At 39.0% G+C, this 27,503-nt stretch overlaps 1 protein-coding gene across 16 annotated transcripts in view; it reads right to left on the bottom strand.

Annotated features, from left to right (window-relative positions):
* UTRN (utrophin) overlaps nucleotides 1-27,503 on the bottom strand; it is a 556,162-nt gene that overhangs the window by 276,413 nt on the left and 252,246 nt on the right. For all 16 annotated transcript variants that reach the window (XM_086318195.1, XM_086318199.1, XM_086318196.1 and 13 more), the window contains 6 exons: nucleotides 26,870-27,019; nucleotides 23,264-23,339; nucleotides 13,683-13,897; nucleotides 10,279-10,396; nucleotides 7,898-8,103; nucleotides 1,831-1,985 (listed from right to left, as the gene is read on the bottom strand). In XM_086318195.1, coding sequence (XP_086174321.1) covers nucleotides 1,831-1,985; nucleotides 7,898-8,103; nucleotides 10,279-10,396; nucleotides 13,683-13,897; nucleotides 23,264-23,339; nucleotides 26,870-27,019 — 920 coding nt within the window. The remainder of the gene's footprint in view (nucleotides 1-1,830; nucleotides 1,986-7,897; nucleotides 8,104-10,278; nucleotides 10,397-13,682; nucleotides 13,898-23,263; nucleotides 23,340-26,869; nucleotides 27,020-27,503) is intronic.

The raw sequence follows: 27,503 nt of genomic DNA, 5'->3' as shown, positions 1-27,503 counted from the left end.
GTTGTATTTTCTTTGCTTTATAGATAATAATATATCTAAATCATATCTAAATATTAACATGTTTATTTATTTCCCCCAGAAATGCAGAAAGAAAATAAAGAGAATGACTTGTTAACTACTATGAAACTGGAACACTGTGGTCGTCTCAGCTTTGATAAATGAAAGATCACCTTGGAATATAATTCATTTTTAATTGCCTCTTCCATCTAATCTAACTACTGCTGTAGGCTGTCTTAAAATATTTACAAAGTAAAAGCAAAAAAAAGAACTGGAGTTGCTAAATAAAGCAGGCCACACATTCCAAAGTGATCAATTTTTCCGGTATTGTTTACAATATAAACAAAGTCATAATTCTTACAGATGGAATATTTGGAAACACAGGCGAAGTAGGCTTAAGGATGATCTCTTTCAGTGTTATGTTTGGGGTTTCTATCTGAGATACAATTGACGTATGCAACTATATTCGCTTACCATGATCTGATACATGTATATATTGCAAAATGATTTGCATAGCAGGTTTAGTTAACATTCATGGCCACACATAGTTACAGATTTTTCTTGTGATGGGAACTTTTAAGACTTAGTAACTTTCAAATACACAATACAGTACTGTTAACCATAATTACCATGCTTTACATTACATCCCCAGAATGTAAGTTTGTACTTTAAAGATGCTTTTAATTCCCCTTCTTTCCCGCCTTAGTTTTAGAATCCTTACTATGCCCAAATTATCTGTCACAACAAAAGAAAAGCAGGTGTTCTAAAATGCTAGAAAGATCAATATTGCAACTATATTCTGCTTTAACCACTTCAGAGTTTTGTATTTCCTACACTTGTTTTTATTTTCTCCAGAATCCAAGGGAGACAGAGCAACATATTCATGTTCATGAACTGCCTCATAATTTTCTTTGAGTTTCCCAAAATTTACAATATAGATTCTAACTAAAAATGACATTTTAAAAATGTACAAAATACATCCAGATCAAACTGTTACTAAACATTTGGCTATAATTCATTACCAGTAATATGTATAATAAAGTGTTCTATTTTATTCACTGCAAAATAAATGTGGTTTTGATATCAAATTAGCTTTCAGGCATTTGCATCTGAATATATAAGATGTGTGTGAAGCCATAATTTCATTTCGACACAGGTATTCCCAGTACTATGCAGGAAGTACACACTTTCTTTTACTGAAGATGAATATAAACATGCAGCCTTAAAGAGATGCTAACCACTGTTAACGCTGCCTCAAATTCTAGATGTTCAAGTGACTGAAAAATTTCTCTTATAAATACATGCTATTTTAGACTGCTCCAAACATACTGACAAGACAGAGTAACGGAAAGAAAAGATAATAAATGAGTTGGAGCCCAATATACACTTAGTATATTTCAGGAGTCTAGTGTGGATCCATGTATTCTCAGCCTCAAATGAGGATAACCTGGCCACACAGCACATGTTTCACTATTAGGGATAATGTTACCCTGAGGTGCCATAATACCAAAGTGTTCCTTACCATCAGAGTACCACCAAATGTACTCTAGGCAATGCTGAGAGGCATAAGAAAATCAGAACTCATAAAATGATCACTGTCAAGGTTTAGACTTACTCAAGGAAATACTCCATGGCAGAAATTCAATTAGCTAACGTATCACACTATATTAAGTGTGATAATACTAACTTGGTACAGCATAATATTTTTAAAAAAAATAATAAAATATGCATCCAGTAGGGACATCTTCTACATGCTTCCATGAGAAGGCCAAAGCAATCAAATTCTCAACTTGACAATTTTCACACATACACCTGTCAAGGCCTCAGCAATACCTTTGTTTTAGATTGATCCATGATGTTTTTAAGTACTCCGTGGTTTCTTTCACATTTCTTGTGTCATCACTGCCATATTCTTCCAGCAATTTCTGCAGGACATTATCGAATGCCATTACAACACCATCTCCAGCAGCCAGTTCTTGAAGCAGCATCTAAGGTGTAATTTCAGATGTAATCAGGTGTAAATTCAGATGTAATTTCAGATGTAATCATAAGACTGGACCACTCAGTTACAAATATGACCAAAACACTTCGTCTTTTCAATAGGTTTTAATATGTTTCAGACACAGATATCAAAAGAAAGGAACACATTATAAGACAAACTCTTGCATGTAAGCTCAAACAAAAATAATTCTGGAAGTGAAAAGTGATCAAGTACATAGCAAGTACATAGCAGATAGTGTTAAAAGATTACTATCTTTTCCTCTTTGATATATTTTAATTCCTCGAACCATTTGCTTTGTTCATTACAAATGCTATGCATCTGATTGTAAGAGGAATACACATCTCATAGGAATGAATTTACTATAGAGTTAGTTCCTCTATATGCACTTGGAGATGCAGAAAGGTCGACAATATGGAAATCTTCTTGCCCCTGGATCACTATGCCTGCTTACAAAGTTAACTGTTGGGTGAATTCAGTAGTGAAGCAAGGGTTACTGAGAGTGCCTGAATAAATTATATTGATGCTGTGTGTCCATAGGCACTGGCTTTATGATACATTTTTTTTCCCCTGAGAGCCCTTGCATCAAGATGCTGCTGCTGCTGCTAAGTCGCATCAGTTGTGTCCGACTCTGTGCGACCCCATAGACGGCAGCCCACCAGGCTCCCCCGTCCCTGGGATCCTCCAGGCAACAATACTGGAGTGGGTTGCCATTTCCTTCTCCAATGCATGAAAGTGAAAAGTGAAAGTGAAGCCCCTCAGTCGTGTCCAACTCCTAGCGACCCCATGGACTGCAGCCTATCAGGCTCCTCCGTCCATGGGATTTGCCAGGCAAGAGTACTGGAGTGGGGTGCCATTGCCTTCTCTGCCTGCATCAAGATACTCCCTATGAAACCGAAATGACAAATGAATGTTCTCATAATTTTTGTAGCAACTAGCAGAAAAACCCACCCTAGAGTACCAGAAGAACAGAACCATGCTGCTAATTCAGTTCAGTCGCTCACTCATGTCTGACTCTGTGTAATCTCATGAACTACAGCATGTGAGGCTTCCCTATCCATCACCAAGTCCCAGAGCTTGCTCAAACTCATGTCCATCGAGTCAGTGATGCCATCCAACCATCTCATCCTCTGTCGTCCCTTTCTCCTCCTGCCTTCAATCGTTCCCAGCATCAGGGTCTTTTCCAAGGAGTCAGTTTTTCACATCAGGTGGCCCAAGTATTGGAGTTTCAGCTTCAGCATCAGTTCTTCCAATGAACAATCAGGACTGATTTCCTTTGCAATTGATTGGTATGATTTCCTTGAAGTTCAAGGGACTCTCAAGAGTCTTCTCCAACACCCAGTTCAAAAGCATCAATTCTTAGGTGCTCAGCTTTCTTTATGGTCCAACTCTCACATCCATACATGACTACTGGAAAAACCATAGCTTTGACTAGATGGACCTTTGTTGACAAAGTAATGTCTCCGCTTTTTAATATGCTATCTAGGTTGGTCATAGCTTTTCTCCCAAAGAGGAAGCATCTTTTAATTTCATGGCTGAAGTCACTGTCTGCAGTGATTTTGGAGCCCCCAAAAATAAAATCTCTCACTGTCCCCATTGTTTCCCATCTATTTGCAATGAAGTGATGGGACTGGATACCATGATCTTCATTTTTTGAATGCTGAGTTTTAAGACAGCTTTTTCACTCTCCTCTTTCACTTTCATCAAGAGGCTCTTTAGTTCTTCTTTGCTTTATGCCATAAGGGTGGTGTCATCTGCATATCTGAGGTTATTGGTATCTCTCCCAGCAATCTTGATTCCCGCTTGTGCTTCATCCAGCCGGGCATTTCTCATGATGTACTCTGTAAATTAGTTAAATAAGCAGGATGACAGTGCACAGCCTCGATGTACTCTTTTCCTGATTTGGAACCAGTCTGTTGCTACACCTCCAGTTCTAAATGTTGCTTCTTGACCTGAATACAGATGTCTCAGGAGGCAGGTAAAGGGTCTGGTATTCCCATCTCTTTCAGAACTTTCCACAGTTTAATGTGATCCACACAGTCAAAGGCTTTGACATAGTCAATAAAGCAGAAGTAGATGTTTTTCTGGAACTCTCTTACTTTTTCAATGATCGAATGAATGTTGGCAATTTGATCTCTGGCTCCTCTGCCTTATCTATATCCAACTTGAACATCTGGAAGTTCACAGTTCACGTATTGCTGAAGCCTGGCTTGGAGAATTTTGAGCATTACTTTACTAGCATGTGAGATGAGTGCAACTGTGCAGTAGTTTGAGCATTCTTTGGCATTGCCTTTCTTTGGGATTGAAATGGAAACTGACCTTTTCTAGTCCTGTGGCCACTGCTGAGCTTTCCACATTTGCTGGCATATTAAGTGCAGCCCTTTCACAGCATCATCTTCCAGGATTTGAAATAGCGCAACTGGAATTCCATCACCTCCACTAGTTTTGTTCGTAGTGATGCTTCCTAAGGACCACTTGACTTCACATTCCAGGATGTCTGGCTCTAGGTCAGTGACCACACCATCGTGCTTATCTGGGTCATGAAGATCTTTTTTGTACAGTTCTTCTGTGTATTCTTGCCACCTCTTATTAGTATCTTCTGCTTCCGTTAGATCCATACCATATCTGTCCTTTATCGAGCCCATCTTTGCATGAAATATTCCCTTGGTATCTCTAATTCTCTTGAAGAGATCTCCAGTCTTACCCATTCTATTGCTTTCCTCTATTTCTTTGCATTGTTCGCTGAGGAAGGCTTTCTTATCTCTCCTTGCTATTCTTTGGAACTCTGCATTCAGATGGATATATCTTTCCTTTTCTCCTTTGCCTTTCACTTCTCTTCTTTTCTCAGCTATTTGTAAGACCTCCTCCGATAGCCATTTGGCCTTTTTGCATTTCTTTTTCTTAGGGATGGTCTTGATCTTTGGCTCCTATACAATTTCACAAACCTCTGTCCATAGTTCTTCAGGCATTCTGTCAATGAGATCTAATCCCTTGAATCTGTTTGTCACTTTCACTGTTTAATCTTAAGGGATTTGATTTAGGTCATACCTGAATGGTCTAGTGGTTTTCCCTACTTTCTTCAATTTAAGTCTGAATTTGGCAATAAGGAGCTCATGATCTGATCCACAGACAACTCTCAGTCTTGTTTTTCTGACTGTACAGAGCTTCTCCATCTTTGGCTGCAAAGCATATAATCAATCTGATTTAGGTGTCGACCATCTGATGATGTCCATGTGTAGAGTCTTCTCTTGTGTTGTTGGAAGAGGGTGTTTGCTATGACCAGTGCATTCTCTTGCAAAACTATTAGCCTTTGGCCTACTTTGTTTTGTACTCCAAGGCTAAACTTGCCTGTTATTCCAGGTATCTCTCTCTCTCTCTTTTTTTTTACCTTTATTTATTTTTTTTTAATTTTATTTTATTTTTAAACTTTACATAATTGTATTAGTTTTGCCAAATATCAAAATGAATCCGCCACAGGTATACATGTGTTCCCCATCCTGAACCCTCCTCCCTCCTCCCTCCCCATACCATCCCTCTGGGTCGTCCCAGTGCACTAGCCCCAAGCATCCAGTATCGTGCATCGAACCTGGACTGGCAACTCGTTTCTTACATGATATTTTACATGTTTCAATGTCATTCTCCCAAATCTTCCCACCCTCTCCCTCTCCCACAGAGTCCATAAGACTGTTCTATACATCAGTGTCTCTTTTGCTGTCTCGTACACCGGGTTATTGTTACCATCTTTCTAAATTCCATATATATGCGTTAGTATACTGTATTGGTGTTTTTCCTTCTGGCTTACTTCACTCTGTATGATAGGCTCCAGTTTCATCCACCTCATTAGAACTGATTCAAATGTATTCTTTTTAATGGCTGAGTAATACTCCATTGTGTATATGTACCACAGCTTTCTTATCCATTCATCTGCTGATGGACATCTAGGTTGCTTCCATGTCCTGGCTATTATAAACAGTGCTGCGATGAACACTGGGGTACACGTGTCTCTTTCCCTTCTGGTTTCCTCAGTGTGTATGCCCAGCAGTGGGATTGCTGGATCATAAGGCTATCTCTTGACTTTCTACTTTTGCATTCCAGTCCCCTATGATGAAAAGGACATCTTTTTTGGATGTTAATTCTAGAAGTTCTTGTAGCTCTTCATAGAACTGTTAACTTCACTTCTTCAGCAGTACTGGTTGGGGCACAGACGTGGATTACTGTGATATTGCATGGTTTGCTTTGGAAACGAACAGAGATCATTCTATCGTTTTTTAGATTGCACCCAAGCACTACATTTCAGACTCTTGTTGACTATGATGGCTACTCCATTTTTTCTAAGGGATTCTTGCCCACAGTAATAGATATAACTATCATCTGAATTAAATTCACCCATTCCAGTCCACTTTAGTTCACTGATTCCTAAAATGTCAATGTTCACTGTTGCTATCTCCTTTTTCACCACTTCCAATTTACCTTGATTCATGGACCTAACATTCTAGGTTCCTATGCAATACTGTTCTTTACAGAACTTTACCTCCATCACCAGTCATATGCATAATTGGGCACTGTTTTCGCTTTGACTCCATCACTTCATTGTTTCTGGAGTTGTTTCTCCACTCTTCTCCAGTAGCATATTGGGCACCTACCAAACTGGGGAGTTCCTCTTTCAGTGTCATATCTTTTTCCCTTTTCACGCTAATGTTGCTAATAAGAAAAGAATATTCTGAATATAATAATTGAAATACTGATATCGCTTTCAATTGTATTCCTCTGGTTAAGAGTCCAAGGGCTTTGCTGATTATTATTTTTTAGTCATTTGGTTAAAACAAATCAGCAGATAACACAGAGAACAAAAGTGATAGCATAGCAGATAGCATAGAGATAGATAGAGAATGATCCAGAAAACCAGGATACCTGGCCACTTGATTTTTAAATAGCAATCATGGAAAGTCTACAGGTCTAAAGAATAAAAACATGCTGTCCTGTTTCAGATTCTGCTCCCCATATATTCTATATTATATCCTTCACAAGCATACACCTTCATCTAGGCTATCTGAAGGGCTAATCAATGTTACACCACATATAACCTAACAACCATAACCTCCAATTCAAGAATATTTTCTATGATTGTAGAGAGATTTAATGTAGCACTTTGAAGTACCATAAGTATTCAATATCATCAACTCTATAATCAAACTAATCATAAAAAAGGTACTTGCTCTGATGATACTGATAAAACAGTTTGGTTACAAAGGTATTAAAAGAAACTAAACTTAATATTTGATTTGTTCACTACATGTCTGGTAAGTCTCTTCAGTCACGTCTGACTCTTTGTGACCCTCTGGACTGTAGCCTGCCAGGCTCTTCCTTCCATGGAATTCCCCAAGCATGAACACTGGAGTGGGCTGCCATGAACTCCTCCAGGGGATCTTCCTGATCCAGGGATCAAACCCACATCTCTTAAGTCTCCTGCATTGGAAGGAGGGTTCTTTACCACTAGTGTCACTGGAGAAGCCCTTGTTCACTACTTTAGCCCTCGTGAACATTTTGGGAGATTTCATAAATAAAAATGACCTTCAACGTAAATACAGAAGGAAGCAAAAGGAGGATTCCTGGGATTCTGAAGGTGTTTTCTTTCTAGATGTTGGTTCATGGGTGTGTTCCATCTGCAAAGAATCAGTGAGCTGTAATTCTGGGATACAAGTACATTTCTACTCATTATTACTCTGGAAATTTTCCAAAACAACCTTCCTGGTCAAATTCTTTACATAAATTTCAATGTACATTCTAAGCACTTGGGAAAACTTTATGACAAGGGTCCTAAAAATTATGGCTAACAATAGACTAAAAAAGCATATCCCACAGATTGGTAATGCCAGAAAGTAACTAATGAGCCTTACTTACTTGACTATCAGAAATCTGTTTGACAAGTGGATCCCTTCGAGCCTGTTGAAGAATATAGAGGCGAGCCTCATACTTTCTCATGAGCTCTTCAGTCTCCTCCCTGTGGTCATCCCACTGGAGACTGTCAATAATCATGTCCTCCAGCTGCTGCCGTCTTAACTCCACACCATGCTGGGTGTTATCCCACTGGTTCTTGACCTTTTCCACTGGAGGAGGCATTACATTAAAAAAAAAAAAAGATCCCAGAAAGCAGCCATTAGGAAAAGGAAAAAATACATGACACCAAATTCATCATAAATAAGGTCAAATATGGAAAAGAGAAAGGTAGCCAAATGGTACATACATTTTAAAGGAATTTTATTATGTCTGCCATACTATATGACTGATACATTTCTGAAATCATCCTTGAAGAAAAAAATGTTGAATTAAACTCTATTCTGATCACATTAAAATATCTCATAATAAAGATATTTACTATTTTAAACAGATAAACAAAAAATTATTTAAAAATTAATTCTTACCCGGTTTATATTTACAGAACCTGGTCTGAAAAAGGGAGATTACAGTACTTTTGACAGTACTTTATGATATACTTTTATGACCATAGAAACAGTCACTTGTCATCCTCTAAGGAAATGCTCTGAGGTAGCATTGATTTTAAGAGAAAACAAACTATTTAAGAGTTCTTTTCACATTTGTTTTTCTGTAGCATGAAACCTCTCTAAAAGGAAGTGTTTTTATATATTTAAGAGAAGCACTACAAGTAAATGAGATTCAAGTTCTATGTATCAACAGTTTCTATTATAAAAAATCCATATTAACTCTTTTCCTCTCTCTTTTTTTTTACTCTTTCTTCTTATTTTTCTTTCTTTGATTTTCTTTTTGGTCCCCTTCTCTTCTCCTTTTCTCTCTCCTACTTTCTTTTCTCTTCTACTTTTAAGAGGGAGTTATGAAAAAGAAGGGACTTCCCAGGCGGCACTAGCAGTAAAGAACCCTCCTACTGGGGTCAATCCATGGGTCAGGAAGATTCCCTGGAGGAGCAAATGGCAACCCTTGCTGCCTGGAGAATCCCTTGGACAGAACAGCCTGGCGGGCTACAGTCCATGGGGTGGTAAAGAGTCAGACATAACTGAACACACACACACATCTATCAATTAACTTAAAAAGAAATAAAATGGCTCACTTAGCAAAAACAAACCAACATTGTGAGATACTAAAAGTTCTCTGCTAACTCATCTCTTATAATAATTTTGCTGGTGCCACATTCATGTTGAAATCAAAATATGTTTAATAGGGGGAACAGTTGACTTTCCTTGAGAAATATTAGGCAAGGTAATAAACTACCTTCCAGTTCATATTATGCCATAAATATTTATTAAGTTCCTAATTGGTACTGAGCAGTGTTGGAAATCTTGGGGCCAAAGAGGTGAATATTCACAACTTACAGAAGGGAGAGAGAATTAATAGTGAGATCGACAATGAAATTATAGGGGGGAAAGACCATAGCAGGAACTAAAGATAGAAAATACAGTTCACCAGGGACTTAAAGAGGGTGGGAAAGACTTTGCAGAGTGGGTGACATTTTATCTGCTGAGTAGAATTTCACCCGGGGAGAGAAGGCCAAGAAGAAGAAAACATAATGTGAATAAAGGTAAGAAGACTAGGAAATGTCAGGACGTTATAAAGAACAGACATCGTTCAGAACAGCTACAGACAGTGCTGAGGGCTACAGAGAGGAAGCGGGTGATGCAAACACACAGTGATTGTCCCTACATGACATTCTTAAGAATCCTGACTGTTCTGTATGTCATACAGATTTAACAGATGCCTGTAGGCCAGAAAGCCAATTCCAAACAGGGAACTTTGTTGCTGCTGAGTTGTATTTAATTTTTGTTCCATGTTGTATTTAACTAAAGTATTCTCAAATTAGAGCCAGATACACAGGTATATAGTAGCTACTCAACACATATTTTTGGAATGAATTCTGAGAAGAGGAGTTAAAAGACATGGTAAGATTTGGTTTCAGTGAATATAATAGGAGAATGGATTTGCATTCCTATGGGTTTCTCTAACTTTTGTCTCTTTGGTTTCTTTAAAAGAAATTCTAACCTAAATGAAAAAACAAACAAACAAACCTTCAATGTATTACTAATTACTTAAAAACTAACGCTGTTCATAGTTTAAGGGATTCATAAAGGAATTATGAAAATCTTCACAAAAAATAAAAAAAAACAAGGGAAAGCTATTTCATTAATAGGGATTATCAAATATCAAATTATCAAGTAATAGTAATTTCTAGCTGAATAATCTTCAAAAATGTGCATGTTATCATTTTCAAGGAAAATGAATGATGATGTATACTTTTATTTTTTAAATCTTACATTTTTCAGTGATTGCTGTTCTCACATCTGAACTGGAAGCTTTATTTTTCAGATTCTGCGCCAATGTAAAGACATAATCGAGCTGAGGATGGCGCTGTTCTAAGTCAGCCTTTGTGATCTGTCAAGACAAAATGATCATTAAGACAGGTTAATAAGCTGTACGATAAAAACACTAACAAAGCATAACTGGTGTGCTGCCATCCAAGCTGTTGTTTTCCTCCTGAAAGGAGCAGTGAGCCATCAGTGCTATAGAGGAGAAAAGTGCAGGATCTGGGGTCAGAGGCCCCAGGTTCGAATCTTGGCTCTCCCACTTATTATCTGGATCACCAGGCAAGGTACTTTACCTCTCTTGTTTCCACAAAAAGAAATAATAAAAACACCTGCAGTTCAGCTATATCAAGTCTGAGAAGATTAAATGAAGAAAATCCCTTTGAAATCTAAAAAGTATGTTCAAAACATTAGCAAGGGGACTTCCCTGGTGGTCTCTGGTTAAGAATACACCTCCCAGTGCAAGGGATTCAGGTTCAGTCACTGCTCTAGGAACTAAGATCCCACATGCCTTGGAGCAACTAAGCCTGCAGACCACAGCTACTGAGCCTGTGAGTCACAACTAGAGAAACCCATGCCCTGCAACAAAGAGTGCAACCAAAAAACAAAAACATTAGCAGTGATTTCTGCAACTGATGCTCTGCACATCTGTCCTACAACGGAAATGAACATAAACTAATGGCACCTACAGGGTGGAGATGAGGGGGTAGAAAAACTCGAACTAGAAGAACTGCAAATTAAATAACCCTAAACACAAAGAGTCGGACACAACTGAGTGATTAAGCACAGCACAGCACAGACAGAAAAGACTGCTGCTTGAGAAAGTTAGAGTTTCTTAGGAGGGAAAAGTTAACAATATTAAGAAAATGGTGTGTTTTAAGTATAGAACTCACACATAGCCATAAAGATTAAAATATACAACTTCCAAAGAGAATCCACAGCTCTTCCTCTGTGAATTCCCTAACTTTTCAGATTTCAATTATTCCTATAGTGTCAAGTATTATTTCTAAATGGCTTTATTCACAACCTCTAATCCTGAATCACACAGAGACAGTTCAATGAATGCTGATCATTTCCTTGTAAGTGGCATAAGGACCTTTCAACACAACGTATCTGAAACTAAATCAATCAAACCCTTATTCACATTCCATTTCTTCTGTTCCTGATTTCCGCTAATTGCAATGACATCATCTCAGCCACTCAGAAAGGGCTTTTCTCCTTGTTTTAAGCACCTCGTGCACTGTTCCCAGTCTTCTTACTCAAGCAGAGCATTGTTATGATCAGTCTCCAGCCACAGTTTTAAAAAGAAAATGGGAAGAAAAGATGCTTACCGATTGCTTACAGACTAAAAATCCAAAGAGCTTTGCTTAGTCCACAAGCTCCTTTGGAAGGTGGACTTGGTCTGACTTCATTGACTTCCCACTACACCTCCTTACTGCACAACTGTTGAACCATCCCTCATGCTCCCTACCTCAAATCTTTATTCACCCTGGTCACTATACCAGGAATGTCATTTATTTTGTCTCTAAGCATCAAAATTCCACATAGTCTGCATTCCTTCACTGTGAATGTAACCCCTTCTTCATCCTGGCTGCTCTACCACGTGGCTGTACCTGCTCAGTGGCTTTTTTTAGACTGTGCCTCTCACATATATCTTCAATATGGGAATAAAACTGGTACCTACTTCACAAGATTGTTAAAGTGAATGAGATAATACACGTCAAATACTTAGAAAGACACCGAGCACACACTAAGCACTTAGTAAGAGTTAGTAATAGCTGCTATTATTTTATTATTTTTCATAGTTCATTCTTAGTTTCTATCTGATATATTCATTTCAGCATCCCTACACAACATATAGCCCAGGACCAAAAATACACTGAATATGGAGAAAGAACTTTAAGATTGATATCAAATGGCATATGTATAGAAATAAAATTATAGTCAGGAGAGTCTCACTGATGATGTCAACAATTAAATAAGCTCATTATTAAATATAGGTTGAAAAGGCACTTCAACAAATGCCTATATGACATTAGGGACTAAATTAACACCAGTTTACATTTATACTGATACAGCCAGATTTAGGACGTCAGTTTTAGCTTGTAAAAACAGAGTCTACAGCTCACATTCTTAACCAAAACAACACAAATGCAAGAAAAGCTTTCTGCATCAGAGCTAGCCAGTGTGGCTGACAGATCAAGAATTTTTTAAGAGGGACGTGGACTCCACTCTGAGGGGCCGGAGGCAGCTGGGTGGTCCACGTCGTGAGCGTCTTGGAGGCGACCTGGTAGGACCGGGCTGCTTCAGACCTATTGCCTCTCCATTTAGTGCATTGGCACCCAAGCTTGTGCGGTGCCATCGGGACCTACGAGTGGACGGAGGCAATAACTTCGCTGAGGAAGGGCTCATCGCCGTTCACTCCCACAGAGTCCCCCTAATTAATCATTCTGGAGGTCCTGCTTTCCAGATGCAAGCACAGTTGCTCTCCTTGTGAAAGTGAAGTGAAGTCGCTCAGTCATATCCGACTCTTTGCAACCCCATGGACTGTAGCTTACCAGGCTCCTCAGTCCATGGAATTTTCCAGGCAAGAGTACTGGAGTGGGTTGCCATTTCCTTCTCCAGGGGGATCTTCCCAACCCGGGGATCGAACCCGGGTCTCCGACATTGCAGGCAGACGCTTTACCATCTGAGCCACCAGGGAAGCCCCAAAAGCAGTTTATTAACAGAAGAGTACTGAAAATTAGAGGAGAAGAAAGCTGTTGGGGCCATGTACTGTGAGAGGCTGGGTGACCTGCTTCAGCGGTTGAACTTTGTAATGTTGGCTGTGAGCCTGATGCCCCAGACCCAGGGCATGATCAGGAGGCGGGAACTGAGGTTAATGAAGCCCACCATCATCCTTATCAACATCGGCAGAGGCCTACTAGTTGATCAAGACACCCTGGTGAAAGCCCTTCAGACTGGGTTCATTAAGGCAGCAGCGTTGGATGTGATGTATCCAGAGTCCCTGCCCAGAGGTCATCCTTTGTTGAAGAACGTCACTCTGACACCTCACAGAGGACGTGCAACTCATCAAGCAAGTCGGACATATGATGGCATATTTGGTTGAAAGCATCCTGGCTTCTTTCAGTGGCCTTCCTGTTCCTAAGGATGTGCTGCTTAAATAATTTAGGTGAGTTAAGAATTCAGTGGGATGAAAACACGGCAGATTAAATGGACAAGAAACACTTTAAAAAAAAATTTTTTTTTAAAGCTCATTCTCGCAGAGTTTAAGATAAACAAAAGCGATCCATACAGATCTTGTCTACTCCTGTGCTGTGGTGTTTCCATGACAAACCTTTACACTAGGTACCTACTTTCATTCGCGAAATTGTCTTATTGATCTCTTCTACATCCCCGACAGTGACAATGTTGGACTTCAGCATCTGGTCGATCAATACCAGCCAGTCGGCTAGTTCTGTTATCGTCTTATCCAGATCCGCAGGAACTGAAATTTCTGAAGCACGAGGAGATGGGACAGGAATATCTGATGCAGATGATGCTAGCACCACCTTTTGGACACTGGGATGAGCTGAAATTAAACATGAAGCAAAGTGTTAATAACACAGCAGGATAATCTGATATTGGTTATATAATGGAGATGTATGCATATGTGTATTTATGTAAATTTTAGTTTAAGTAAAATGATTGAAAGAGGGTTTTTTTATTTTAATTGGAGGATAATTGCTTTACAGTGTTGCATTGGTTCTGTCATACATCAAGAATCAGCCATAAGTACACATACATACCCTCCCTCGTTTTTTCTTGTTTAATAATGAAATGGCAATATTATTTCCTAAAGTAGCTACAAGGCTTATGGTTGCAATAAAGCTAATTAAAGACAGTCTCACCATATCTGGGGCTTCCCAGGTGGCACTAATGGTAAAGAACCCAGCTGCCAATGCAGGAGACAAAAAAAAAAGCAGCTTCAATACCTGAGTTGGGAAGATACCCTGGAGGAGGGCATGGCAACCCAGTCCCGTATTCTTGCCTGGAGAATCCCATGGACAGAGGAGCCTGGCAGACTACGGTCCATAGGTCGCACAGAGTCGGGCATGACTGAAGCGACTTAGCATGCACACAGCCTATTTGAGGGCAGCAATAATTCAAAAGCAACTAACAGTAACTAAGACTGACATCAAGAGAAAATTTTTTTAAATACATCAATCATGAAAAAGTTAGGAGTGTTATTTTATTTTATCAAGATGTTTTTGCTTTAACTATAAAGCCAATTTATCTGTAATTTTCTGTCCTTTTTTTACTTAACTTTATAACATGAGTATTAGTAATTCTTAATAAACCTAGGTAATAATCTTTATTTACAGTCACTAACTTTTAGTTACCCCTTTTCTTACAGCTGGATACTTAAGACTCCTCTTGAACTTTTACTTTAAAAAAGATTTGCAGATACAGTCAACTAATATTTGACAAGGGAGCCAAGAATATACAATGGAGAAAAGACAGTCTTTTCAATACATAATGCTAAGATAATTGGACATTCACATGTAAAAGAGTAAATTTGGGCCTATGTCTTATACCACTTGCAAAAACTAACTCAAAATAGATTAAAGACTTAAATGTAAAACCTGAAACTATGAAACTCCTAGAAGAAAACACAGGAGATAAAGCTCCTTGATACAGGTCACGGTATTCTTTGAATAAAGCTCCTTGACAGAGGTCATGGTATTGACTCTTTGAATATAACACCTGAAGAATATAACTGAACAAGTGGAACTACCATCAAACTAAAAAGCTTCTACACAGCAAAAGAAACCATCAACACAACAAAGTGAAAAGACAACATACACAGAACAGCAAAGAATAATTGCAAACCATATCTCTGCTAAAGGGTTAATATTGAAATATATATGTATACACATAACTCAGATATTAAAAAATGAGAAAAATCCTATCATTTAAGATAACATGGATGGACCTTGAAGGTATTATGCTAAGTAAACTAAGTCAGCTGCTGCTGCTAAGTTGCTTCAGTCGTGTCTGACTCTGTGCAACCCCATAGATGGCAGCCCCCCAGGCTCCCCCATCCCTGGGATTCTCCAGGAAAGAATACTGGAGTGGGTTGCCATTTCCTTCTCCAATGCATGGGAGTGAGATGTGAAAGTGAAGTCGCTCTGTTGTGTCCGACTCTTAGCGACCCCATGGACTGCAGCCTACCAAGCTCCTCCGTCCATGGGATTTTCCAGGCAAGAGTACTGGAGTGGGTTGCCACCAAGTCAGCTAGAGAAAGACAAGAACTGTATGATCTCTCTTATATGTGGTATCCAAACAAGAAAAAAAAAAATTCATAGGAAAAGAGATCAGTCAGACTTGTGGTTAAGAGAAGTGAATGGAAAGGGGGAGGAGAAATAAGAAAAGGTGGTCAAAAGTCACAAACTTCCAGTTACAAGATAAACACTAGGGGTGTAATGTACAACATGAAGGTTACAGTTAACCCTGCAATGAGATACAGAAAAGGTAAGACAGTAAATCCTATGAGGTCTCATCATAAGAAGAAATGTTTTTCTCTTTTCTTTTGTTAATTACGTGTATATGAGAAGATGATTCATTTATGATAATCACTTCACAATACATGTAAATCAGACCATCATGCTATACACCTCAAACTTATAAAGTGATATATGTCAGTTATTTCTCAATAAAACTGGGGGGGAAAAAACTAGGTTTGAAGATGCAAAGTAATACGGTATGAAACTCAAAGTTAGTCATAATAAGCTAAAAAAAGACTTTGCAATTCTAATGTTTCTATTAGTGCCAGATGCTGAGCACAGCCTCTCACAGGCAACAAAGAAGGGTGGAGGATGTAAGCGCCTCACGAAAAGCGGCACCATGACTAGGAGACACCTGCTGGCAGAATTCCACTCAGTTCACTTAACGCATAGGTCCTGACTATTCCTGTTTTTAGTTGCCTTTCTTGATCTTCACAGGTTCTAAGACAAGAATGTCATTTTGGGCTGTCCACCTGATATATTTTCCACTTAGACTTATGCCACACACTTAAAGACAGAGACTGTAGTCTTTCTTCTCTGTGATTGAAGCTTTTAGATTATTGACTCAGTCCATTCCTGCTCACTGATTTTCAGTACAGATTTTACAAGCACAGAAAGCACAAGCCCTTGGTTTTGCTTTTGCAAAACCTTGACATGCTGGGCCCACAGATTTGATGTGGCACATAAGCTAACTCTGCCAATGTAGGTCAAAGCTGATGAATACTTGGCACAAGGGCTGTCTCTTTGTCCTCTTTCTTTGCATTCCAGACATTTCTAACAATTACAATTTTTCTCAATGACTTAAAATGTACCTTCTCAACACAACATTCCATAGAGCCACTACCAATCAAAAGAAACCAGTAAATACATTAAAATCTTTAGCTTCCATTCATGGCTCTAAGGGACTTGAAAATTAAGATATTTTCTGGTCATCCATCAAAGTCCATTCAGATAATCTAGATTAACCCTTTCCTTCCCTAAATAGTCAAGTTTTGACCTAAACTATGTATGTGATTACTTTGCTTTTCTTCTGTCCATATGTAGGGGCTGATCAGCCATATGTAAATGTTTAGATATAATATTCCAAGTTCAGAGAAAAGCTTGATAAATCAGGATCCCTCCCATCAATAAGTTTAATTAACAGCATTATAGAGTGGTTAGTAATACTTTTAACTCTTTGTTTTTTGAAAACAAAAAGAGCTTAAAAATCATTATTCTGAAAGCTTTAACACAAACTTTTTATACCTAGGTATTTAACACTTGTCAGTTTTCAAGTAAGCTATTATCAACAGAACTTAACACAGGTACAGTTATATCTATCAAGGATACTTTCAAATTCCTATCACAGCACTGAAAGTCAGAGAACATAGAATACTCTTAATATTAAGGAATATTAAAGAAATTCAACAAAAGTGATTTTTCTGTTAGTCTTTGCTTACTTGTCATCTTCTAAATGAGGTCTTATGCCACTCTTTTTAAAATCTCAATATTCTCTCAGCACACCTGATTTCTTCACATGTTCCAGAGCCAACTCAGTGGCACAGTCTCTTACACATCTGTTTCTCTTCTAACATACCACGTATTTCATTCATTTATGTGTATTTACTGATGAATCCCTAACAGTTAGAACTATACCTGGCACACAGTAGATGCCCAATAAATATTTGTTGAATTTTTAAAAAAATAAAACAACTTGCAAAAACAAAGCAACGAAACTAGAAAAATAAGAACTTGTAAGATGTATCTTTTTGTATCTCTACATTTCTTTATAATTTTGTATCTTTACATTTCTGATTGCCATCTTAGTAGATAATCCCCAAAACAGAATCACTGGAGTAAAAAATATGAAAACATTTAATGTATTTACTACTAATTGCCAAGTCTTTTTCCTTAAAAATTGGAAATATTTAGAAAAACCCCAACAGGTTTGTAACTTGACAAAATTATATATTCGAACTCTGATTTTAAAATTAATTTGGAAAGAAAAGGGTCAAGAACAGTCAAAACAATTTTTTTTGGATAGAGGGTTATGCCTTACCAGATATTTAGTTGTATTTCTCAGCTAATAATGAATGATTAACTTTGAGTATCATAGATCCAAACATTCAAATAGACCATGAGAAGAGAAGAACCACAGTGCACAGGTGGCAGAGAAACCTGACCTTGGCAGAGACTACACTGTAGATCAGTGAAGAAGAATTCACTGGTCAATAAGTGATGCTGGGAAAAGTCGTGACCTATGGCTGCAGTTGGAAGGTAATAGGACAGATTTTGATCTCATATGCACCTTAGGAAAGCTAATTCTCTGTCGAATGAAGGACCTGAATGTGAAAACTAACATTGTAAAATATAGAAGAATATCTTTATGATTTCAGAGGACTAAAGGAGCTCTAAAATAAATCACAAAAAAGAAAGCTATTAATAGATCACTAATGTTTAAGAATTCTGAAACTAGTACCACAAACAAAAGTTTTAAAAGCCACAGATTAAGGGAGAAGGTAGGACTTCCCTGATAGCTCAGTTGGTAAAGAATCTGCCTGCAATGCAGGAGACCCTGGTTTGGTTCCTAGATCAGGAAAATCTGCTGGAGAAGGGATAGGCTACCCACTCCAATATTCTTGGGCTTCCCTTGTGGCTCAGCTGGTAAAGAATTGCCTGCAATGCAGGAGACCTGGGTTCGATCCCTGGGTTGGAAAGATCCCCCTGGAGAAGGGAAAGGCTATCAACTCCAGTATTCTGGCCTGAAGAATTTCATGAACTGTATAGTCCATGCGGTCACAAGGAGTCACAAACAGTTGGACACGACTGAACAACTTTCACTCACTCACTCATCATTTGCGATGCACATTCCAGACAAGGAATTAGTAACTTAAGTATTTTTTTAAAACTCAAAAGACATCAACCAATAACCCACAGAAGAGGAAGTAAGAAAGACAGTAAACATACTTTTTAAAGGCTCAAGCACACAGGTAACTGAGGAAACACAAATTAAAATCAAGCACCCTATCTCCACAGGTCACATGTTCCAAATGTGACGTCTGGGGATCTCTGGGTCCCGAGAGATCCTTCCAAGCAATGTGGATGCCTACACCATAAGCATCATCATCGTAAGTTATTTGCCTCTTCCTGCTCACTCTTTCTCAAATGTAAAGTGTCATTCTACCCAAGGCTACAAGACATATGATATCACAACTGAGCAAACGCAGAAGCAGATACAAGAATTCAAGTTTCTTCACTTATGCCAGAAATTTAAAGATTTTCAAAAATGTAATGCTGTCACTTTTCTGATTTTTCTGTTTCTTATGTTAATATCTTATAAAATATTTTGTTGACAGAATGTATTTTTATTATTGTCTTTTGAACAAATTAATAAACAAATAATCTTGGAAATTCCTCAGTTTTACTTTCTAATTAGGTAAATACTGATAAACATAACACACAAACAAAAGGTCTTTGGGGGTAATCAATAATTTTTAAAAGCATACAGGAGTTCTGGGGATAAAATGTTGGAGTGCTGAGAACAATGTAGAACAATGAGTGGAAAGGTTCATATTCAGCAGGTGGATAGGTAATCTGGAACAACTAGTCTAGACTGCAGTTAATGAAGTAAAGTTGCCAATATTCACTATGGTCACCCCAGTAATTCACCATGATATACCCTGGAGAATAACTCACCCATCATTCTGCCTGATCCTCACTGTTACTTTTTGTAGTTTTAAAAAATTGAAAACAACCTACATTATCCATCCATTGCTTCATCAACATCTATTAAAAACCTACTATATGCAAGGCACTTGACTAGATGCTAAGGTATGGGAATGTGTAAGACTTCCCTGGTGGCTCAGATGGCAAAGCATCTGCCTACAATGCAGGAGACCCGGGTTCGATCCCTGGGCTGGGAAGATCCTCTGGAGAAGGAAATGGCAACCCACTCCAGTATTCTTGCCTGGAAAATCCCATGGACAGAGGAGCATGGTAGGCTACAGTCTACAGGATCGCAAAGAGTCGGACATGACTGAGCGACTTCACTTTACTTCAAGACAAAGGCCTTGACTTCGTAGGGGTTGCATTCTGATGGGAGTGGATGGATATATGAAAGTGAAAATGTTGGTTGCTCAGTCATGTCCGACTCTTTGCGTTCCCATGGACTGTAGTCTGCCAGGCTTCTCTGTTCATGGAATTCCCCAGGCAAGAATAGTAGAGTGGGTTGGCATTCCCTTCTCCAGAGGATTTTCCTGACCCAGGGATCAAACCTGGGTCTCCCTCATTGTAGGAAGATTCTTCACCATCTGAGCCACTAGGGATGGATATATGGCATACAGTAAATCTAATGCAAGAAGCTGGAGAGAGACAGGATGGATCTTGGAGAGAAGATGTAACTGAGTTATGGTGCTCAGGTCAGGAAAGGCCCATCTAAAAAGGGAATATACTGAGAATTTTATTAACAATTTTAAAATTTGTAAAGAAATGAAAGATTAAAATAGGGTGCAACAAAGAATGATTTATTTGGGTTTTGGCTTTTCTTTTTTAAATGAAATTCTGTTGATTTATAAATGAATAAATAAAGTCATTGTTGGAATTAAAAAAAAAAAAGGGAATATATGAGAACTAAGTGAAGTGAGAATGTGAAACATGTAATAACTGAGGGAAGGACATGTGGATAAGAAAGAAAGAAGAAATAGCAAGCACAAGGGCCATAAATGGAAATGTTTTTGACATATTAGAAACAGCAAGAAGACCAGTATGTCTGAAGGAGGATGAACAAAGGAAAAAGGGTAAGAAATGGGATTACAGAGATAGGCAGCAGACAGATCATACATGGTCTTCTGGACCATGGTAAGGGAGCAGAAATCACTTATGTATGTTGGAAGTGATTAAAAGACTGAAATCAAAGGAATAATACATCAAACTTGTTTTCTAGAGCTATTGCTTGGCTGCTATCAGAATAATTGATGAGGGATAAGATAAGAATAGAATCTGAACAGTAAGTTAGAATATTACAACAATCTACATGAAAGATAAATAGTTTAAGATCAGGGAAGTAGTTGGGATGGGCCATGGAACTGGAAAAAGGTGGCAATGGATTGGATATGAAACCCAGAGAAGAGTCAAGGGTGACTCCAAGTGCACTGGCCTAAGAATTGGCCAAATTACCTAAAGTTATAAAGTGTCTAAAGTCATGGGACTGGTGAACAAAGCTAGAGAAGAAAGTTCTGAGGATTGAGGTATACCCATGCCATGAAATACCATACATCAGTTTAAATGAGATACTAGATCTACAAGCATTGAGATGTATGTGAATGAGAATGATCCAGTAGAGAGGAGACAATGAGGATCAGTTAAACTCAAGAGAAGATGTGATCCGTAGCACAAGTGGAGGAGGAGACGGTCTTCAAAATGGAGACTCTTCCACTGAATAGGAAGAAAGCATGTAGTTTGTGGGTATACCGGTAGGTAGGTGGAGGGAGTCTGTGATGGGAAAAAGAAGACCTCATTGAATAAACAGTACTTTAGTTTTTAAAAATGAGATGAGGTCATTAGTAGAGAAATGAGCAAGGGGCACTCAGAAGAAAGTGCAGTGGGTTGCTCTTCAGTGCTGAGTGCCCATCTGAGTGCAGTCAGCCAGAAGCTAGCATGTATAGACCTCAAAGACAATACACAGGGGCAAGAAGCACTGGATGGTCCCATTTACAGGAAATATCCAGAGCAGATAAATCCATCGAGACAGAACACAGATTTGTGGTTGCCATGGGTTGGGGCTAGAAGGGAAGGGAGACAAACTGTTGAGTAAGAGTTTTTACTCTGGAGTGATGGAAATATTTTCAAACTAGACAAAGGTGGTGGCTGTACCACACTGTGGAATGTCCTTGAATTGTTCACTTTAAGACAGTTAACTTTATTTTTTAATATAATTTTTAAAGGAATAATAAAAATCTGAATTACAATACTGTACAGGAGGCGCAGAACACACTGGAATTAGCTTCAGGTTTCACACTTCAGGGAGGAATATCTTATGAAGAATAAACTGCTCACCTAATGCAAGGTGTAGTTTTGCTGGCAGCTTTTTGTACTTTACTTTTTATTTTTATTGTTTGGATATATACTTTTAAATTTTTATTGGAGCATAGTTGATTTACAATGCTGTGTTTTTTGTACTTTTAAATATGCATTCAAATTTTCCCCACTCCTTTGCCATGATGTTACATAATGATGTAAGCCATTGGCACTTCTCTGCAAATCTACAGCATCAGGCCAAACAGAAAGAGAAGAATAGTATATGAATACAGATGATGATATTTTCAAAAGTAACCTAATGTGCTTTTGCAAAATGCATCAGGCCTTTTCCCTATGGTTATGGAGTTGAACTTGAGGTGACAAAGCAGCAGGACCCAAATGCTAATCCAAGTGTTTTGGATCTTGAGCGACAAAACCAATCAGATGCCAGGTATCTCCTGTACAAGGTACTGGGAAATACAATTAAAAACTGAATACAAACTTGGCCCTGGACAAGCCTCCAATCTCAAAAAAAGAAAAAAAAAAGTCTTGTCACTCATCAGTTTCTGACTCCAGAGGGGAACAGGAGAAAGAAGGCCGGAGTAGTGAGAAGAGAGGAGGAGGAGGAGGGGCAGAAGGAGCAGGAGGAAGAGCAGGAGGACAGAGGAGGAAGGGGAGAGGCAGCAGAAGGCACACAGGAAGCAGACAGGGTTAATCACATCGGAGGTTCTGCCTGGTGACTCAACAGCAGGAGAGCCAGCCACGGTGGTTTAGAGAGCTTGCAAAGCAGTGATTAATTAGCAGAGGTCACAGTGGCTACGGGGCAGTAGCCTGCACTCTAGTTTCAGCAAAGAGAAGGAAATGAATAGTGAGAAAACACTCTTCATTCGCCTAAGTGATCAGCATTTGTCCACAAACAGCCTCCCTGAGATGGACAGCTCTTCCGAATCCCCGACTCCTGCTCCCAGGGGTATCCAAACTTTTTGTTTTCAGTCATCATCAGCGCCTAGTTACACATCTCCAGAACACGCCAACACAATGACTTACCATTGATTTGCTGAAAAGCTGCATGTTCCTAGAAAACTATTCCCCCAACGTCCCCACCTTGCCTCTCCCCTCGCCTTCAGCAAGCTCTTTTGGGGCTCAGGTTCCACACTGGCCTCAAGAAAGGCTAAAACTCTTAATTCCTATGAGAGGAAGTGCCTTGCACACACTAGGCAGTGAAATACATCTTGTGTTTAGAGACGATATTCTTTTCAAATGATTGAAAGCAGAATGATAAGTCATAACTGCATTGTGTTTTTAAATAAGTTTTCCTAATTCACATACAATGCTCATAATCATAAAATTCTGCTATGTTTATAAAAAATGTTGTGAAGGAAAAAACTGTATCTTACCAGCAATTCTCATCTGAGCAACAGAACAGGGATCCTGGAAGCGTTCCTTCAGCACACCAGGCACTTCTCTGCATATCTACAGCATCAGGCCAAACAGAAAGAGAAGAATAGTATATAAATACGGATGATGACATTTTCAAAAGAAAGCGTTCTTCTAAATGATTCTTGCTGCCGCTTTCCTGCCCCTCTTCAATGCCTAAGCTTCTGTGTCCACTTTCACTATCCACTGCGGTCTTCCCTGACCCCCAACTGACAGCAAGAACGTCATCCAGTCCTTAGCTGGCCTGCTCCTGTACAACATTTAATGCTGCCACTCCCTCTCCCTTGATTCTCTTGGTATTTTACAATGGTGATTTTACCCCCACCTCTGTGATAGATATTCTATGCTTCATCCTGGCCTCTCTCCCTGGGTCCTGGTTTCTAATTGCTTCATTTATCAAATGGAGTTTCAAGAGACTGATGACTTTCCAAAACAGATCTTCAGTCGTACTCTTCCTGTCAACTGTATATTCAGATATGTCCAAGTGTGGATCCATCACCTGTGTCCCTGACATCTTCTTCACTCTCTGTCTCCTCTAGCTCCTGTCATTTATGCTTCTTTTCCCTGCAATGTCTTTCCCTCCAATCCTCCATCTGACTAATACTCATTCATCTTTAGTAAATTAGCTTGGATATGAACTCCACAAAACCTTCCATGGCTACCACCCAAAGTTAGGGAGGTTCTCCACTTTTATATTCCCACAGATACCTCCTTTATAACAAGGAGGTTATCTACCTGTCTCACCCACAATGAGCTCTTTGGGTTAAGGAGCATTTTCATACTCTTGGCTACATTTCCAGTTCTTAAAATGGTACCTGGCATAAAATGAGAGCCCAGTAAAATCCTACTGAGCAAATAAAAGCATGAATGAATGAAAAATGCAGATTAGTATTTCCTAAAATGTGTCTGTTGAAATTCTCTACATGATAAGCCTTGCTTTTGCTTGGTCCTAGATTCCCATAACTCACATAATTAGTGTAGAATCTACATGAAGTCCTGTGATAAAGGAAGCTCTGTCTGACATTGTGTTCCCAAAGTGGCCACCATGCCCTATTCTACACAATACCCACTGACATCCTTTGTGTTAAATAAATACATGTGCTCCGCCTGAATATTCACAAGCTGAGTCTGGCATGTTGGACACGGGGCCAACATGTCTGAAAAACAGCAAGGAGACAGCGTAGCAGATGAAGTCAGGGAGATAACAGGAAGCCAGAACACGATCAGCCTCATAAGCCACCGTCAGGACTTTGGCCATTACTCTGAATGAGACGGAATACTATTAGCGGGGCTTTTTCAGGGGATTTACTTGACCTGAATGATTCTTAACAAATACTTTGGTTGCTTTGTTAAGAAGAGACGGACAAAGGGAAAAGTGAGGCAAACAGGAGGCCAAGGAAGTGGCCATGGCAGGAATCACACAAGAGATGACGGCAATGATGATCACACAGGAAACAACTTAGTGGCCATGGAGGCCGTGAGAAGCGGCCAAGTTTATGAAATTTTGCAAACCTAAGAAAAGATGAAAGAATTGCCCAGGGAATACCCATGTGCCACTCAATATCGACATTTGTTAAAACTGCTCCATTTGCCTTATTGTGTATCTACTCCTGTAGCCTTCCATTCAAACCATCCATCAACGAGACAGCAATTTTGAAGGAGAAGCTGATGATGGTGACTCCAGGGTTTATTTGTTTGTTTGCTTTTCACTGAGATAAAATTCACATGTCATAAAACTGAGTCCAGAGTTCTGGCATAAACCATAATAAGGATGTGATTACCAGTAACTGAGGTGGGAAAAGTAAACTAAGACCCCAGAGGGAGGTGGAGTCAGGTACTCAGTCTTGTATGTTAGTATCAGATGCCTGTTAGATATCATAGATATCAAAGTACAGATGCTCAGCACGCAGCTGTGATGAAGTCTGAATGCAGAGAGAGGTCAAGGCCAGACATGCAGCTGTGTGAGTCATCAGTAACAGTGACCCATAAAGGCAGTAGTTCTCAAGCAGAGAGGCTAGATCAATAAAGCACCTAAATCATTAGATATAGAAGGATGGCTATCATTTTAAAAGGATGGAGAGGAAGAAAAATGACTGATATGGGTCCTGTCCAAAACAAGACAGAAACATATCTGTTCAATGTCCCAGACAGACTTCTTACTGAGTGTGTGCTCATCTGCTCAGTCATGTCCAAATTTTTGCAACACCACAAACTGTAGTCAGCCAGGCTCCTCTGTGTGCGGGCTTTTCCAGGTAAGAAAACAGGAGTGAGTTGCCATTTCCTACTCCAGGGGATCTTCCCAACCCAGGGATCAAACCTGGGTCTCTTGCATCTCCTGCATTGGCAGGTGGATTCTTTACCACTGTGCCACCTGGGAAGCCCCATTATGCTATGTGCCCAAGCCAAAATAAATAGAAGCCTATTACTTTACCTCTGATTCAAATGCAAAAGAAGCAATGATATGAGAAAAAGACTTTATCTTAATCATATTGGTAGCCACATACCATTACAACCTACTTCAGTTCAGTTCAGTACAGTCACTCAGTCGTGTCTGACTCTTTGCAGCACCATGAATTGCAGCACGTCAGGCCTTCCTATCCATCACCAACTCCTGGAGTTCACCCAAACTCATGTGCATTGAGTTGGTGATGCCATCCAGCCATCTCATCCTCTGTCGTCCCCTTCTCCTCCTGCCCCCAATCCCTCCCAGCATCAGGGTCTTTTCCAATGAGTCAACTCTTCGCATGAAGTAGCCAAAGTATTGGAGTTTCAGCCTCAACATCAGTCCTTTCAATGAACACCCAGGACTGATGTCCCTTAGGATGGCCTGGTTGGATCTTTTTACAGTCCAAGGGACTCTTGAGTCTTCTCCAACACCATAGTTCAAAAGCATCAATTCTTCGGCACTCAGCCTTCTTCACAGTCCAACTCTCACATCCATACATTACCACAGGAAAAACCATAGCCTTGACTAGACGAACCTTTGTTGGCAAAGTAATGTCTCTGCTTTTCAATATGCTATCTAGGTTGGTCATAACTTTCCTTTCAAGGAGTAAGCATCTTTTAATTTTATGGCTGTAATCACCATCTGCAGTGATTTTGGAGCCCCCAAAAATAAAATCTGACACTGTTTCCACTGTTTCCCCACGTATTTCCCATGAAGTGATGGGACCTAGTAAATACATGCTGAATGAATAAAACCATTTAAAATAAATCTATATATATGAAAAGTCACATGCAACATCACAAAGTTATTTTAAGGCTTTCATTTTTCAGAGCATAATTATTAGCATTTTATTGCCTAATTCTAATATACACTCATTATTCAATATAGTATATAACATATAAAATCTTCTATGCCAAAAAATCCCATGTGAAATAAATATTCTTTGAGAACATAAGCTTCCATCTATGACAGATGAAAAAAAACATAATTATCAATACTAGTAAGCATTAGTAAAATGTGCCCATATTTGGGTATACTTAAAACAGTTGTATAATCCCACTTCTTTGAGAACAAAATCAATAAACATGAAAAAGGTATCACAGTAATTCTTAAGGCACACCTTATTCCATGACGAATTTACAGTTCTTAAGCTCTCTGAAACTTTTTCTCTTTCATGTAAACTCAGACTTTTATCTGAAAGCATTTCCAATTCAGTTCTATTCAACCACTTGAGTTTCTCAGCTTGTACATCCATCTCCTGGGTTAAGTCCTAAGGGAGTCAGAAGAGAGGTATGGTTAAAAGGTTGTCATACCAGTGAAAGATCAAGAACTGTGTTAGAAATCTCTATGGGAAATAGTCCTATAAATGTGGACCTTTAATTTCTTAAATGGAAAATAAACTTCTAAGAAACCTGAATTGACATTAACAAACTGTAACTAATTCGGGAATGAACTCCCACTTCCAGGAAGCACTGTGTGAACATGAATTACTACTCCCAACCTGCACCTCTTAACAGGGTCATATAAAATCATATTTATCTTGACAACTTAATATTCTGTTCTTAGATAAAAAATAAAAATGGTGTTTATTCTAACAAAAGGCCAAAAATCCCCAGAAACAATGGAAGCATTTTATGCATGCATGTCTACCTATCCCAATATACTGTCCTAACCCTTGTGACTGACCCCAAATTGTTTACAAAAGGCATATTCCAAGGAAACTACTAAAATTTTTATAATAAACACAAACTTAT

Source organism: Bos grunniens, chromosome 9 (assembly GCF_055505025.1).
Source record: "Bos grunniens cultivar Pamir isolate PY7600 chromosome 9, Bosgru_T2T1.0, whole genome shotgun sequence".
NCBI classification, from domain to species: Eukaryota; Metazoa; Chordata; class Mammalia; order Artiodactyla; family Bovidae; genus Bos; species Bos grunniens.
Note: the sequence above shows the minus strand (reverse complement) of the source record. Positions and strands in the feature narration are given on the sequence as shown.